General features: G+C 44.5%; 1 protein-coding gene across 4 annotated transcripts in view; it reads right to left on the reverse strand.

Annotated features, from left to right (window-relative positions):
- Nucleotides 1-18,063, reverse strand: part of DENND2A (DENN domain containing 2A) — a 61,488-nt gene that overhangs the window by 20,102 nt on the left and 23,323 nt on the right. For 3 of the 4 annotated variants that reach the window (XR_012633376.1, XM_074902005.1, XM_074902002.1), the window contains exons 2-8: nt 16,375-16,473; nt 13,467-14,672; nt 12,271-12,425; nt 8,851-8,972; nt 6,292-6,489; nt 4,163-4,256; nt 2,869-2,919 (exon numbers count right to left, since the gene is read on the reverse strand). Coding sequence is in view for 3 of the 4 variants with exons in the window: in XM_074902005.1 (XP_074758106.1) it covers nt 2,869-2,919; nt 4,163-4,256; nt 6,292-6,489; nt 8,851-8,972; nt 12,271-12,425; nt 13,467-14,672; nt 16,375-16,445 (1,897 nt within the window). In the remaining variant the exon portion in view is untranslated. The remainder of the gene's footprint in view (nt 1-2,868; nt 2,920-4,162; nt 4,257-6,291; nt 6,490-8,850; nt 8,973-12,270; nt 12,426-13,466; nt 14,673-16,374; nt 16,474-18,063) is intronic. The other variant, XM_074902004.1, reaches the window with a different exon arrangement.

Consider the following 18,063-nt stretch of genomic DNA (forward strand, 5'->3'; position numbering starts at 1 on the left):
TGGGCTGTAGGCCAACAACAAAAAAAATGTGAAGAGAGGTGCAAATGAAAAAGGCTGGCTCATGCCAGTCCTTCCTGTGCCTAAAACTAATTGCTTAGGACCATGTTTCTACAAGCTCACCCAAGACAATGGGAAAACAAGAAAAACTGCCAAGCAAGCTGTAACTGCAACACACATGAGCTGTGGGACAATAAACATTCCAGCATGGAAAGTAATGAAAAGCTGCCTGCTGAGAAGAGACCAGATGAGATTCCCTAAGACCACCCCCCCTTGCTTTGTTTTTCAGTCGCATCCCAAATTAAATCTCCATGACGTCTCCCTTACCCCTACTACAAAAGAAAGAAAGAATTAACTACAAGCAGAGACTACAGCACATTCTCACAACTGGGCTTTTTGCAAACGCGGGTGGCAATGCAACGTTTTGACAGAAGCAACAACCACATGGATACTGCAGGAACTCCAAATACATAAGAAGTCTGCCTGGGAGACAGGGCTTCCTGAGAGATGGTATATACTTTAGGACAGATGCTTGACTTTTGTCTGGTAAAGTTGTGCCACTCATGGACTATTCCAGACAATATAATTTAAAGCAATCTTGGGGTGTCTCTTAAATCAGGGAGTGTAACAATCCCTGGACAGTTAAAGACCTAGAAAGATGGCTTAGACTCTCTTCTTTCATCACCTACTATGCTATTTGCTCTAGGGCTGTAATTCTTCAAAAGTTTTCGGAAGTGATTTCTGTTTTACCAGGGACTTCAAAAGGAGCAGTGTCACAGCAATGCTGAGTGCTTCTGAAGCACTCACTCAAGCTCTGCATTGTTTATATTCTGTGCAACCTACTAAAGATACCAGAACTTTACTGCTGTGATCGTGGCAGAGCTTGTGTTCAAACATTTTTCCTTCCCAAGGGTTAACACTTATGGCTCCGACATGCAGCGTGATGATTGCTGTCTGATGATTTACTGTGTCTCAGATGACATACAGTGACTTGCTAAGCAGAAGTAACTGGCTGGTGTGTTTGTCTGTTAGGTAAAAAAATCGAAAGTCCTAGACAAAAGAAACTTGATAAATCATCTCACTTTCCCATTTAAAAATAGGAAAATTGACAGTTCAACAAGGCATAAAGCAAAATACAGGTATAGCTAAAGCAAACAGCAAGTGCCAGAGCTACTGTTCACAGTTATGTAGAGTGCACAGTGACTCAGATCCAGATATGGATCTGGATGTTGTTCAGAGTCCAGTGCTGTTGGATTTGAGGTGACTTCACATGATCTCCATCATCCCCCCTCTACAGGAAGTTCCTTGCTGCAATTATACAGACATTACATAGAAACCCATGCTAATGCACATGATTCACTATGGCAACCAGTTACAGACAAGAGTTTGAGTCTTCCTAGCCACATCTACACAGTTCTTCTCAGCTACAGCTGAACATGGACTATATTTCACAACATCGTGTTTCAAGACAGTTGTGAATGTAATTTCTGCGCAATTGGGGCACAAGCTTTCTCTCCCTGTCTTCAGGATAGCCTGAGAACCTGTCAAAAGGTAGGCGGTGGGAGCAATTTTCATCTTGATCTTGCCAACACAGCAGTACAGATAAAAGATTTCCCAATGCAGAGGAGAGCAAGAGCATACAGTAGTTCTTGTGTGGGAAGCTGTGTTCACAAGAGGGAATTCAGTCTGAAGTTTCTGTCATAAAAGCCTGAAAGAGGGTAAGGATGAACACTTGTAAACACAACACACCATGGCTGACACAGAGTGGGAACTGCTGCTTATGCCTGGGGGTGTTCAGCCTGGAGAAGAGAAGGCTCCAGGGAGGTCTTATAGTGGCCTTCCAGTAGTTAAAGGGGACTTATAGGAAAGATGGGGAGAGACTCTTTATCAGGGAGTGTAGGGATAGGATGAGGGGTAACGATGTTAAACTGAAAGAAGGTAGATTTAGATTAGATATAACAAAGAAATTCTTCTCTGTGAGGGTTGTGAGACACTGGCACAGGTTGCCCAGAGAAGCTGTGGCTGCCCCCTCCCTGGAAGGGTTCAGGGCCAGGTTGGATGGGACTTTGGGCAACCTGGGCTAGTGGAAGGTGTCCCTGCAGGGTTGGAACTAGATGATCTTTAAGGTCCCTTCCAACCCAACCCATTCTATGACTTACATCTTGGGAACTGACCTGCTACCCAGATCAAGTGTGTATGTGAGTCAGGAAACTTGGGAATCTGAGGGAGTTTCCATTTTGCATTATAACCCTGTCAGGACTTTGAATTTGCCATATAAATTCCCAAAAGATTGTAATGCCACCAGCATGTCACAGGGCTAATTACCAATACAAGAAGGTTTCAGAATAGTATTATGGAGACCAGTATACCATACAGCTCTACGGGAGTGAAGCAAGCAATGCAGTGCTTTATCCCAACTCAGCCAATGCAGAAGAATTTAACCAGTAATAAGTCATATAGTGCAATTCTGTTTTCCTAGCTAGCAAGTCTGGCTTGTGGTTTTTCTCCTTTAGTAAATGTGTAGTGGGGTTTCTGAACACTCTGTCCCATGCAGTTTTGCTGCTGTCAGCCTGGTCACACACTTGTGACTGTGTACTTATAAAAACCTCACTGTATTTCCATAGTGTCCAAAGACATCTAGGAAAGTCAATGCAAAAAGCTTTGATGGCAATTGGAACAGATGTTTGGTTTGGACTCCTATAGTCCTCCATCCATGGATTTTTTTCTGCAGTTATTGAGATCTTTGTTTTCTCACTGCACTCTAAGTGGAAATAAGCTCCTCTCCAGAACACAGAGAGGAGAGATCTTGACCCAGGATCTCAGAGCGAAGTTTATCAGGAGCCATTTGCTCTCTTCACACATTTGCCTTACCTTTCAGTTTCTCTTCAGTATCACTGTCCGATTCACTGTTTTCATCTGTAACTAGGAAAAAAAGAAAGGGGAAGATGAATTAAGTAAAGCCTATTTATAACTGTGCATTTCTTATCACTGGCATGAGAAAGCCAGGCCTTGCACCTTCAAGGGGAAGACAGTATAGATCCAAAGGGCCTTGTTCTTTTCAAGGGTGCATACCCACAGACACACAGACATACCCACAGCTTACCAGCCTCAGAATATTCCCATACATTCAGGGAATAATAAAAAAAACCCACCACCACAATTAATTTTGCACACCCAGAAGAGTTGCATAAAGAATAAAACACCAGAGCAGTATATTATCCAAGGTAAAATACTGATTAATATGCAGTAGTTTGCAGGACAAGGGATAAAAACAAGCAAACAAACAAAAGAACAATTGCCAGACTGAATCAGACTCAAGGTCTATATGGTCCAATAGCCTGTTTCTGTCAATGATGCCTTAGATGCTTCAGGGAGGGGTATAAAAAAAGGATGTAGAGACAAGTCTGGGATGCTTCCCCTGAACATTCATATAAAAATACACCTGTGGGTGTATATCCTGTATAAAATGTGGGAAACAAATAGAGCTAGCGGTCACCTTTTGCTGGAATTTAGGATCTTTTGGAAAAAAAATAATGTGTTGGAAGGAAGTAATTTTAAGTTTTACAGAGATTAGATGTTTAAAAGTAATTTCTCTGAAGTATCTCAACACTTCTGGCAAGTTGTTAATTAACAGTGAAAGGCTGAAAGTCTCAATCTTGCTATGATGGAGATGGTCTTACAGTCAAGTCTAGAAACCCTGATTCCCAACTGAGGCTATTTGTTTACTGGAATGCTGAAGGAACCAGCACTGTTTCAAAATCTACTATCTTCCACTGGACAGTTCACTAAAGTGACACATTCCTGCAAAATATTTTGATCTCAACAAATCAGACTTTTTGGACAGAACATTCCTCTCCAAAGCTTCCAGCCTGTTCCAGAAATAAACATCAAAAAGGGGGGACATTTTTGGTGTGACCTATAAGGTTATCATACAAAGCCATGGAATGAAAATGAAGCAAAAAACCCAAAATTCTGTTTTAATGAAAGTCTTTTGGGCAGAGGATCAGACTTTATCTTCCCAAAAGAAAGAGTGGAAGTCCCAACTCAGTCTCACTCTGGACTGGAAGAAATGCTAGAAAACGTCACATAAATGACTAAGGCAGCCTAAACTCTAAGACAAGTTCTCAAAAAGTCTTAGACATATGAAGATTCAAAGTTCCTTTACCTTTCCCTGAATTGCTCTCTGTAGACTGTGATAGCCTCTTGACACGTTTCTTTCCCCTTCGTGCCTCATAAATGGCATTGATTTTCAACACAAGCTGTTCAGCAAACACATAAACAGACAAACAAGGTTATTTCCCTCCTTAGGCAAGAAAGAAAGTTGCAATTTGATGCAAAGTGCTCTGTTTCCCAACCCTGGCCATACTGAAACTCTTCACTTGATGGCCCAGAACTGACAACTACCAGCATCTGCCTGGCTCCGGTACAGAAGCAGTACACTCATGCTTACGAGGCCTGATGACAGGCCAGGCCTTAAGGCCTTAATGCACTTCCACACTCTGTGGCCACTGGAGCTTGTTGGTGCCCACCTGGGCCTCTCCATACCACGGCCCAGGGTCCAGAGAGCACCAGAGGGTCCCCTGGGAACCTGCCCTGGTCTGCACGTTTGAAAGCAGAAAACTGGCTGGAGGACGACAGCAAACTTTTGTGTCTTCATGCCTTTAATATCTGTTGTGACGAGTGCTGGAAAAACCTTCATATCAAGCATGGGGGAAACATATACAAGGAATGCTTAAGAAATTCAGATGGGTGGGAGCCAATGATGCTGAAGTACTTTAACCTAGTGGCTTGCTTTGCAAGTCCTTTAATCCCCAGCCTCCCACCTGATGAGGACAGAGGACATTTCAGTGTTGGGGACAGATGGGCTTGGTGGCTCATTCAGTGCCTCTGGTCTCCCTATCCGACCCTGAAGGGGAACAGAGGTGCAGAAGGACCATGATAGGCTTCCCCAAGCTTTGTTGAGCAGAGCTGCCTCCTTGTCAAAGTCCCAGGCAGGAGCAGCAGGACATGGGCACAGCATCCAGATTATGTCAGGAAGTCTGGGATCCCTGCACATATGTCCTCAGAGGTCAACGTAAGACTGGCCCACCAAACACTTGGTCAGGGAACTCTGATCCAAATATACTAAAGTGAGAGGCAGGATGCTCTGATGTGGAAGTACAGCCTCCACCCAGCTGCCCAGCTCAAGTCTCAGGTTGATCTTGCCACTGACACATCAGATCTCAGTTCTGAGCTTGTTCTGCAAGACTGCTCAGTGTCACTGCCTGGTAAATATATACTTGCAATCTTTCCTTCAGTTGACATAAAAGTATGTGTGAACATACTGATAGAGCTCAAGCACATGTACAGATGTGTAGGCACACTAGGAAAGAAAACCTTAAGACATTTGTAGTCTTTGGCTCATTCCTGAAGAGCTGAGGTATACAGAGAGGGCATTCAAAAATCAGACATGCAAACATGAACACAGATCTGGCAACCAGGAAACAAGATACACAAACACATCCCTTTTTCCCCAAATGAAAACAGTGGGTTCAGAAAAAAATCACCACAGACAGATCCTGGTAGCCTCTGCTTGTCCTGCAAAGACTGGAATAAGCAACTGTGTTTTTATAACTGTGTATTTGAAACATTCAATAGATAGACTCCTGCCAAACCTCATTTGGACTGAATACACTTCCTGCTAGATCTGAAAGAAAATAAAATTGAAATGGAGTCATGCTGTATCCAAATATGAAGCAGGAAATGTTGCTCCAGAAAACGCTCCTGACTACAGACGACTCCTTTTGTCACTCAAATGTCAGTATTTTCATTGTTCACCTAAAATCACACCCTACCTTAAATTAGAATCAGCCAAGGCATGAAGAATCAGACTGAAAAACAACAGATTGCCAGAAGGGAACAACAACACAACACACAGACAATATCTGTCTGTCTTATCCATCAAGCAAGGATGGAAATATGATGCAGTACATTTTTTTCAAGAATATTAATTGCTTTTTCCCCTCTGAGAAGCTTCAACTTTTATGCAAAAACTAAAATGCCTTTTTTTAAATTATTATTTTATCTCTCCTGACAATCATGATATCTCAGATGGAAACATAGTTTCTTTAAAACTTGCAGAGATGTTTGTGAGCCTTCTTCAGGCACAAAGGGGGTTAAACACAAGTCAAGTCAACTGCCAGGACAACAGCTATATTGCAGGGATGCCACACTGGAAACTAAAGAAAACATTGTTTCATACTCACATTCCTGCCTAGAAGAAGCCAAGCAAAAGAGAAAAATCTCTAGATTTACCTTGGGAATCTTCCTTCTCCTCTTGCCATTCTGCGGGTCTCCCAAGGAGAAGAAGGTGTCATCTGGACTGCTGGGGGTCGAGGGAGGGCTGATTTTGGATGGTGACCCAGTCCCATCACGGCTCAGTTTGCGTATGTCTGGCAGTTTGAAACTCCGCCGCTCTGAGTTTTGTCGGAAAAACATGGGCTTGGAAAGCAACTGGAAATGGAGGAGAAGAAATGAATGAACACAGTATCTCACATACCTTTGCTTCATTGCTAACACTGTCATGGTGGTACATCTGGTAAAATACTCAGCTGGCAAAACAGCCCTGAGAATGCTCACGGATTTCTGCATGCGCAAAGAACTCACCCAGCCACTGGGCTACACCAGGGCTATCTCGACCAGCAATTTAACCATCCCATATTAATTCCAGACCAGAATGCAATCTCAGGGGTTGGCCAAGAAGCCTTCCTCCAGTGTGAAAAAAATCTCCCAGGACTTGTGTAATCCAGAAGCTGGGACTGTAAACAAGACAAGACTAACCAACCAGCCAACCACAAGCATTTGGGATAAGGAGCAGCTGGCCAGGAGGAACAGAGAAGCAGTGAGACCAGACAAAAAGTACTGTCAGTATGGCTGTCTTTGACGGAAGCCAGAATTAAATATTTCAGAGTAGGGTACAAGAAATGCCATGATAGACAATTATGGAGTCTGGCTTCCTCCTAAGCTCATCAGAAGTTCAGTGGGAGCACAATAGTAGTTGTGCTGAGTAAAGTTCTTAAAGTTTCTGACCAAAAACAGCATCAGAGGAGCAGAAAGCTCAGCTCCAGATAAAGAAGGGCAAACCACTTCTCACCAGAAAGATGCTCAATAAGAACTCTTATTGTCTTTTCCTACAGAACTTCCCAGCAGTTATGACACGGTTAAGTTGCACCTTCTGTGGTGGGCACTGTATCTGCACTGCCAGAGAACGTATCTACGTGGCATTAAGTGGTTTAGGGAAGAGGCATCCAAGCTAATTCTGAACAAGTCACAGCAGCACTGTAGCTGAGGCAGCATAATGGTCTTCCTCCATCAACAGACACACTCAGCAGAGTATTAGTCAGACCAATTCATTCGTTCAGGTTAGCTCAGGTGTCTCTGGATGGTTTGTCAGAAAACGCTCCACTCACAAAAAAGCTTACCACCCACAGAGAAGTCACGTGTTAAAATGAGGCTGGGAAGAGCCTTTGCACTGAAGAATCTCATCCTGCAGTAGTGATATAATCTACTACTGAAAGTCTGTCCAGATCCATTCCCCATCAGCCTCTAGCCTGGGCAGGCTCTCCAGCGTGATTCACACTCCAGTTGAAAACCCGTTGTTGCCAAGAGAGCTGCAGAACTTTTCTGACTGACGCACATCACAGCTTTTAGATGTCAAAGCACTGTAGTGTAACATAATTATTCCCATTCAGCTCTTTACTAACTGTCTCCTGCTGGCAACAATATCTATGGTGAAAGACATTTCTGTGTAACACTGCAGCCCCCTTTTGATAGCACAGGTGGAAAATCGGGGTGCACAGCTGAATGCAAAGCTCTCTGAGGGAAATCAGCTTCATCCCAATACTCATATATAGTCTCTTGCTGCTCCAGACCTAACTAGCAAAGAAGAGAATGGATCAAGAACCACAGAACAATTTTCACTCTTAAGTGTTGAATTATCCAAAGAAACCTCAGTTACTGAGTAAGCTGGTTGGAAAAGAGCAACACGTCAAGAAACGCCACACGTCAAACTTTTGAAAATGTTAGGTAACAGCTACAACTTGGAGAGCATGGGGAAACTCTTTGGTCAGGAAAACTGTATTTAGATCCCTGCTATCTGCTCTGAACCCATTTGTGGCCAAGATGAATTCTGCTGTCACATTGCCCCTGCTGTTCCAGGCTTGGACTATCTAAACAGACAAGAACCAACCAAAACAGCTCAGCTGGCCACGGTAAGCCCTGAGCAAGAGGTGCTGATCAATGTTTTACTACTTCTTTTAGTTTCACTGCCAAGGAGGAAAATGGCACCAGGCTGTGAGCTGTGTTGCTGGTGGGGACACCCCTTCTGTATTGGCCCCCTAACCAGGGGACTGGCATTGCATTACTTCCCAGCAACCAGTCTCAACAGACAGCAAAAGAGGCATCCTAGGGGAGGGGGCTGCAGAGGCATCTTGGCAACAGCATGGGCAGGCTGTGCACTGCCCACTGACACTGAACCAAGATGACTGCAGGGCTTGATTACACAAGCACTTAAATACCCTCTTTGAAGGCAAAAAGAGTTTTCTTGCACTATATTAACAAAAAGTCTTCTCCCCAGGGGAAGGTAGACAGTGAAAGACAACAAACTATTTATATAAGGGAATGGTGTTTTTTAGTTTGCAAAAAGGCAATAAACACCCTCTTATCACACTGTACTCTGACCAGTGGTAAAAGACAAAAAGGAAGAAACTGATGTGATGAAAGTCAAATGGGCAAAACTCTACTTTTTCCACACAGATCCTGAATTTCACCCAAAACTTTCTGGAGCAAGACAGATGGCCACTTGAATCAAAGTACCTTAGTAGGAGTCCCGGGTACAGAAGAGGTGGGGGATGCTGGGAAGGTCAGGACACATTTCTTCCCCAAACAGCGGCTGTTGGTCTCAATGTCTTCATAAGGGTTTTCCTTCAATGGTGGATCTGCAGCAAAAAGCCACAAGCAAGAGATTGTAAGCGCAGAAAATTCTTGAGGTTTGCCATAAAAATCTTTTGGGGATCTGCTGGCCTTCTCCCACCTCCCACATCAGACATAAAGACCTGTTCTCAAGCATTCCTGCAATTGCTTCATTCTCTCCATAGCCCCAGAAGTCCAGCTGCTTGCTGGACAGTGTCCAAACCCTGACACTGACATATGCAGCCATAGGAACATATCACCGATACTACAGATGGAAAAGACCCAGCAAGTCCTCAAGGTCATTTCCCTGTCTTCAGGGAAGCTGTGAGGTTCTCATGCACATCGGTTCATAATTGTATTTCCTTCTTTCCAGTCCTCTGTGTAGAACTGTCCAAATGAAACTGAGACCTGAAGGCTAGCATAAAGGTCCTCTCTCCTCTGTTTAAACCCCATGTTTAGGGGGACCTCTGGTCATTACTGAATCAGGGCTGAAGCGATGCACTGCTCTTGGGCTGACTCTGCAGAAAGATGTAATCCACATGGATGACTGTCTAGGTTTTCAAACATATCTACCAATCACGGATGCCTCAATCTCACACGCCCCACTTTAGAAAGAGTGAAGGATTCACCTCACCTAACCCAGGCCATCCAAAGTCAGGATGTTTGTCTCCCTGGAGGGGGGTGGAGGGGCAGGGATGGACACCTCTGAAGGAACATTCAGATCATTCTTATCTAAGATCCCCTCAAAAACTCAAGACTTGAATGATCACACAGAGGTGTCCCTTTCTTTCCACTGATTCTGGAGATGAGGCACACAACTAATCCGAGTTTTAAACATCCAAGATTACATATAATGAACTTCCTACATCCCACTTTTCAGCAGTGCTGGGAAATGCAAACATAGGTGTGTTCAAAAAGAACATGCAACTCTGAAAAAGCAGGTTGTGACACCCTCATCCAACCATCTAAGAAACCAATAACTAGCCCATGCGTCTGCATGGGCAGGCAATTTGTTACGAGATTTCTCTCTTCATTGCCATCGTTTCATGCCATCCCACAGTTGGGACTTGAAGAAACAACCGTTCACTTATAGTCATGTAATGCTTGGCTGAGAGCAAAGACTGGAGGTCAGTGATGTTGCAATCCTCTGGAGCAAGGACCGGTAATGGTTGTAGGATCTGTCTAACTGCTGTGCTCCCACCTGCCTGCCCTGCTGGGGCAGGCGTGCAGCTGAAGTCTTCAGACAAGGACAGAAACCCAAATCTTTTCCAACACTGTCTTCTACAGTGGCTTGGGGATACCCAGTACTACAGTGGTGGATCTGAATTCATTGAGGGAAAGATAAGCATGTGTGACACTGGCAAAGCAAGTCTGCAAGAACATTTTGTCAGCAAATGTGCTCCTGTCCCTGAAAGTGGCTCCACTTTCTAATTCCAATGGCACTTTTCCGTAGTGAAAATATACTTCAGCTGTCACATAACTGGGTAGGTTGGAGAAAAAAGAACACGCTTGGGCTCTGTTGCCTACCCCATCCTCAATGGGGTATGTCCATTAGCATGTCCAATTAGCCTCAGTCTAGAAGAAACAACATCATTTCCCTCTTTTTGACAAATAAACCTTGTCATCTCTATGCCCAGTACAATTTCCAATATTTCAGATAAGCAACAGCGAACAGGTAAAAAGATAGCACATGAAGGGAATCTGGGTGACTTGCTGGGAAAGGGAACAGTCCTCCCACCAACAGCTGAAACCTTCCTAAGTCATGTATAATGAGTATGGGGTGTTTGTGTGTGCTCGCATGCCCTGACAGACACACATGATTATCTGTGGGTCATACTAGTGTCCTGTGGCTGAAGGCTTGGTTCCCCCTCCATTGGTGTGGTTTTCACATATTGTTTGTTTTGTGGACTATACCCGCCTGTGATCTTGTGAAAAACAAAACGGCAGCTTTTTCTGAGTTATCCCCATCCACCCCTTTTGCCAAGCTTCCATGGTAACACCAACAGGACTGCAGGAACCAATTAAAGATCACTGACTCCAGGCAAAGCCTAAACATGCAGCAAGAAAAAAAAACCTAAACACGACCCATTAGCTGACAATTACCCATAACATTGTTTTCTTCTAATCTTTGCAACTAAAAGCTAGAGGGGAGAGGAATTTCATCCTGGTATTTGAGTTCCCTGCAAGCTGGGGACACAGGGGTGTGAATGTACGGATTTGCCTATATAGCTACTCTGTAATGCTATCCATGTTATTCCAGCTGATGAGGTGACCCTTACACAGTGGTTTCTGAGACCTCCCACCATGCCCCAACACAAAAAAAATCCCAGCAGATGCTCAGACACTCCCTGTTCATCTGGCCCCCCAAGGAAACACAAGAAAAAAACAAACACAAGGTCCCCGGTTCCACAAATGAGGCTGTCAGCTTCAAAAATGTCAAAAAGGACAGATTGGCATCACCTTGTCTGCCATCAGTCCCACAGGAACAGGATTCCTTTGAGAAATCCTTCTCACCAAGTATGATCAGATTTTACTCATATCAAAATAATAATGCCTGGCTTGCTCCTGAGAAAGCACAGCTTCTCCCATGCCAAACAACACAGACCACCTTTGTAGGAATACAGCTGCATGGCAAGAGATGATGCAGCTATTCTCTTCCTATTCTGCTAAACTCAGCCAAGACCTTTACGCAAGCACCAGCCTAGAGCTACTAAAACCTATTAAGGCTTTTTCAAGAGGGATGATTCTATTCTATGTTCCATAAAAGGCCATCTAACTCACAATATTAAAAAACACTACATAAATTGAGAGTGTTACAGGAAATAATCTTTAAAATGACATTGATCTGCCATCAAAGTTAGAGAATGAAATAAAACTCAATTTCAAAGATTGTGGGACCTAGTTTCTTAATTTCAGTAGTACCTGGAGCCATATACAATCCTATTTCTGAACCATGGAAACTGACTTCAAGGTTATGTTTTCAGTCTGTTCACATTACCTCAGCGGTGACAACCTCACCAAAATGGACAGACCAGAGCTGTGAGAAGTAGTCCACAGGACAAAAAGGGAGACAGAGGAGAGGTGACAGCAAAAAATAAAAGCTGTTCCCACCTGCCTCAGGTTTATCTTTGAAGCTGATGAGTTTTGAAATATTCTGTCCTTTTTTCTTATTACTTGCCAATAATCTGTGTAAAATGTGTCTTGGTTTGCATTTGGATAATAAACACACTTTATTCAGCAAGTCCAGTGAGTGTGTGTTGACCCTGAGTCTTCTCAGTTACTCAGCATTAGCAGTCAAATCCCTTCCCTGTCCAAAGCTCCTACCCAGTATGTCCTGTCCAAAGCTCCTACCCAGGATGTCTTCATAGACGTTCTCTTCAGATAAAGTGCGTGTGAGGGCCAGCTTGGTCTGCGCGTACCAATCCACCCTGCCATTCTCAGATGATGACTGCAGCAAGTCTTCAAACTCATATGACTTCCTGCACCATTGATGGGAGGGGAGAAGGAGCAAAAAGGAGAGTTAACCAGCATTTATAACCAAATCACGGTTAATTCATTTCTCCAACATGCCACACAGTTGGCAAAATGAATTAACAAGGAGAGAACATTTCACAGCCTCATCCCATACAAAGCATCAAAAAGTAAAACACTGAGATCAGTTATTTTTATCAGCCACACAAATAAAGAAATTTTGGGGATGCCGTAGATAATCTGGGTTGTCATGGTAATAGCACATGATGAAGATGGAAGTGTTAAGTGGCACATCCTGCAACACTGCACAGAACCTTAGGCCATAAGAGGTCCCATTTACAGCACAGATCCCACCCTCAGCAGGAATAGGGTGGCCCAAAATCAGCTCTCTTTGAGCAGTAGAGGAAAAATACATGCAGGATGGTAGAAAGGGTAAAAAACAATTAAGTGTCCCCCACTAACAAGGCTGGAAAGTTTTGATTTTCCTTCCTGCACTCAAGCCAGGAATTTTTAGTGATGGTTTATGCAGAAGGCATTAGAAATAGCCGTGCATTTTACACTCCCCACCCCAAAATGTGTCATAAACATGTGGGAGGGGAGAAAAGGTAAAAGAGAACCCCAGAAGAATATACACACATCAGATTGAGTTAGAGGAATAGGTTTACTATGAACAGTGAAAATGCTGCGGTAGCGTCTAGAGATTATCATTCCAGACCCCGTTCCAGACCAGCTGTAGTCATTTTGTAATAAACAGATTTTCTGCTAAAAAAACAAAACAAAACCCCAAACCCCTCAATCTTGGGCTTGAAGGTTAAGCCAAGTAATACAGTGACCTTAAAGCCCAAATCTGCCATGACTTATCCCTTCACAGTTATCCTGTGAAGTTGTGCTGGTCGCTCGTATGTTCTCAGAGAGATGACTGAGTGCTGGTTATGGCCAGCAAGGCTCTCTGGGTGAGTGACAGGGAAGACCCAGTTCTCCCAGAGAGATATGGGAAGGCAGGGCTCCACCACGAAGACCAACACCTTTGGGAAACACAGCCTGAATACCTGTGGTCAGCGTTGTTCTTGTGCTTCCCGCTCCACAGCCTCCTGCTGACTGCTGATGGGGGAGGAGAGGAGGGTAGAGGAGGGGGAGGAATGGATGGAAGAGGGGGTAGGTTTCTTTTATTCCTAGCTGCTGGCACCCAGTCCTCTTCCCCCTCGTGTTTGAAAGTCCGCCGAGGCTTTGGCAGTGGGTTGATGAAGGGTTTCTTCTCCGGCACCCCTGGCTCTGTGTACACATTCTCCACTGTGCAATCCTTTGATTTCACATGAGAAGTTCTTACCTCTTCTAGAGTCCCAAAAATTGGCTCACTGATTTCAGAGTCCAAGCCAAGAAGCCTTTTGTTGAGCTCGGCCCCACATGTGCTTTCATGGCCCTCAGGAGCAGTGTGTCCTTGTGATGCCTTCTCCTGCAAGCACTGTGGGGAATAATAAGTACCAGGCAACTGTGGCTGCAGCTCTGCTGAGCCCTCTTTCAATGCCTGCTCTAGCTTCTTGACCTGACTAAGCACCGAAAGATTCTCCTTTTGGACCTCCCACTTCCCACCTTTCACATCCTTGCATTTTCCAGGGCTGGACTCCACTTCCTCATCCTTCTGTGCTTCCCCCTTTCGCTCTGCTGCCTGCCCTGTGCCTTTCTGAGTTCCTGCTTTCCGCTCATTCTCTTTGCCTGCCCCTTTGCACTCCAGTTCCCAGTTCATAAGTCTCTTGGTCTCCACTTTCCGAGTCACCAGTGCTTCCCTTCTTGTCTTCTCAGTTACACAGGGCACTTTGTGCTCCTCTTCTTGCTCCTCCTCTCTGCGAGGAGCAGACTGTGTTTCCTTTTTCCCTTCCCATTCTGAAATCTTGTCCTTGATACTGAATGACTTGTTCCTCAAGCCAATTTTTCCAGGTGACCGTATATTCTGAGTGCCTCCTATCTGTCTCCTGATGATTTTACTGTTTTCTTTAACGTTCAGATCCACAGACGGGTCACTGATGATCATTTTGGGACTAAGCATGTTCTGCTGAAAGCAGTCTAGCCTTGGATCCAGTATCAAGTTCTCCAAGGCTCCCAGTGGGTTCTTTACCATAGAAGAAACCAGTTCAGCTTCAGGTGTTAAACCCAGGGTGACAGAGGCACCTTCAGAACATCTCTCACTCAAAAATCCACATGAAGGTCTTTCTAATTCCTTCACAGCTGCTGTATTGTTTTTATCTGCAAGCTTGATCCTACACACCAAAGACAAAAAGAAAAGAAACATTCACCACTATTGCTCACCCTTGGTTTAGTTCATCAGCTCCACAAGCCCTACTCATGAAGCTGGTAACAGCAGAGGATGCTCAAACCAAGCACTTGAGAGATGGACTTATGGGGGAGGATGCTCGGGAAAAGGTCCTTCTAGCCAGAACACAATGCTCTCCTCTTGTTACGACTAAGACACAGTTTGAAATAAAGTCCTTCTCTGTAGCAGAAATAGGTGGCAGGTGAGAGAGGTATTTTTTAAACATCAGATACCAATGAGAGGTTCACCAGCATTTTTGTGTATTTGTGTTCAGAAGCACAGCAGAGTTTTCAACATGGTCAGGGCATTAAGCAGGTCCACTACAAATAAATGCAAAATGGACCATTTGCAAACAATAGCAAAATTGCTGCTGTTAAGCAAACATGTGATATAGCTGGCATTCCTCTGGTGCCTGCTCAGAGGCTCTCTCTCAATACATCCAAGTGTTCCCCAAATGTATATTAATGGATAAAGACTGCGCTTTTATTATCACATTTCTATGGCCTTACCATCCCAGGCCACATGTGGGCTTGGGCTTCCATCCACCCAGGCACACTCCCTTGGCCTAGAGCACGTGACATAGCATACAGACACCAGGTTCAACACCCTCAGAGCAAAGGATTCAATGTGTTCACTGTCCAAACTGCACCAAAAATCCCTAATATATTTAGTCTAGGGAGTTCCAAGTGTGTGGTATCACAATATTAATATTGTGCTATTTTATCAATATAGAAAAGTTCCAGCTGAACAGTTATTCCAACACAAAACGTTTCTGAGCCAAAGCACTTAGACATGTCTTTGGGGTTGCCAGGGCTTGGGAAAGAGCACCAGGACAACACAAGGTAGTTACGGGGCTGCAAACCCGTATCATTAATCCCATTTAACCACGATCCCAACACCGAGGTTCAACTCAGGAAATTTCTCCATTAAATTAAATGTATTAAGTGGGTCTCTTCCAGAATTTAGCACTTTTGTAAGAGCATCTATGTGGATACTCTGTGTGCTGGCAGGCCTTGAGCTTTGTCCTGGAGTTAAGCAACGCTGGCAGCCATTGCAGACTCAGTTGTAGAGCAAATTGAGTCTGGGACGGGTTTCTGAGCAGAAATGGGCCCCAGGCCAGATACGGTTCTTCCTTAGCCTCACAGATATTTAACTCCTGGCTGTCTCTGTGACAACCACCGTGCTTTTGGTAAGAGCTGGCACTGTGACGACCATAGCCTTTCCCAAGGAGCAGGGCATTGCAGTGCCACTGATGGCTGGACTGTGCAGCAGAAACCAAGGCTGGACCCTGGGAAAAACCTGCAATGAGTGGGGACAGTAAAGCTTGTCTGAGGAGTCTGTGGAGTCTCCAGTGATGAAGATTTCAAGTGCAGGCAGGGCAAACATTGAGAGGGATATACTCAGCACAAACAGTCTTGCCTTGAGGCAGACCTCTTCTAGCACTGTGAGTCTAGGACATTATCAGTCAAGCATCACAGTTCTGAAGATGGCAATGAAACCACCCACGACCTACAGGGTGTCTTTTAAAGTATGAGGAGAGGGGGGACAGTGCAGAGCAGATAGAATGTTTCCTTCCTTTGCTTTTCTTTCTACTGGGGATAATAAACACAAGCAAAGCACTCCAGCACTGAAATACGGAAAGCTCTCACCTCTCAACAGACTTGCAGACACCGCTTTCAGACTTGCTGCTCACATCGGCCACCTTGCTAGCTGTCATCATGTCAGCACACAGCAGGGCAGCAGGTCACCTGCAGACAGACACAAGGAAGAGGCATTGCTCTGTGCTCAGCATCCTCTCTTCCTTCTACACACATACATGTTTCTCCTTGAAATCCAGAAGAGCAGAAGCAAGACATGACAGCTCTCAGAGGACAGCCTCAGTTTCCTCTTCTGTGAAATGGAAAGAGGGGTGATAGATAGCATTACCCCTCAGAAGCCCAGGGAGAAGTTGATGGGTTTTGGGAACAAAAATTATCTTTGACTCAGCACCAACTGCTGTAACGTGACTTGAATATGGAGCGTGTCTTATGAAGGCTTTTACTGTTGTCAAAATCTCAGCAGATTCAGATGTTTTTCCTCACAGAAGGCTAAAACAAAAACAATTTTAGAACAACCTGTGTTAAGGCCACATGACCAAAGTGGTCCCTGTGAATGCAACACTGTCACAATGTCCCCAGCTTGGGACAGAAAACATTTTAGGCCAAAAAGATACTGCACTGCAGCCACTGTTTTCCTTCTCTCTGGTGGGCCATGTTAGGCTGCTACTGATCTGTTTTCAGAAGACAACGACTTGGAGGGGGTAAAACAGTCACAGAAATAAGCCTTTCTGTTTGCCTCACAATTTCTAGCATTCATGGAACGACTGTCCCTCTTTCTTTTAAGCACTGCTGCTAACCAGTCAATGCAACAGCCTCTGTCCTCTTTTTATTGCCCCACAATAGTCTTAGTTATTAAATAAAAAGCAGAGGAATTACACTGTTACTCTGCAGCACCATCTCCTCACTTGTCAGGGTGATCTGCCTGCTTTGCAGCACTGCAATAACAACAGGCTCACCATCTTGTAGGCAATACTTGGAAAATCTTAAGCCTCTCAAATCTGTCCACTTGGTCGGTCTGCCAGATGCTGCCCTGCCATGCCTAGCATTTGGCAACAAGACCAAGTGCCTTGGGAAATTTAGTAGGTTCTTGTCGTTAAAAAAAATACAATCCACCACACCACAAACACTAAAGAACAAAAGGATCTCTCATTTTCACTGTTCAAGTATTTTGGGCAGAAGGAGGAAAAAAAGGGGGTGAAAAAATCATCTTGTTTGTTCACAGTTTCCTCTCCCTCCATTTATCCCACATTGGCAATGTTCCTGAGGCAAGGAGTGAACTCTGGGTCAACTCAATGTGTACGCACTCGGGGCAGCTCATTGCTAACCATTTAGCGGACTCTCTTTCCCCAGACAATAAACCCCCTTGGCTTCTCTTCCTCATTAGTAACTGGAACAAACACTCACTTCACTTCTAGACACAGAGCAGCCTTGCAACACTGTCAAGAAAATTTACCAGCCTAAGGAACAAAATCTATCCATCCATCCGTTAACTGTTATGGATTGAGAATAATGAAAAACTAACGATCGCTTGTGTTCCTGGCCAAAGAATGACTCACACAGGCTCAAAGCAGATTCCTGCAAAGCAGATTCCTGCAAAGCTGCAACAGAGGCTGCTCTGCACTTGGCTTTCAACATCCCTAGAACAGGGACGGTCTCTTCACTCATCACTCATTTAGTGCCTCACACAGCAGGGTCAGTGGTCGGAGCTCCTCGGCACTGCCTTTAGCAGTAAGAAACGTA

The sequence above is a fragment of the Athene noctua genome, chromosome 3 (genome assembly GCF_965140245.1).
Source record: "Athene noctua chromosome 3, bAthNoc1.hap1.1, whole genome shotgun sequence".
NCBI lineage: Eukaryota > Metazoa > Chordata > Aves > Strigiformes > Strigidae > Athene > Athene noctua.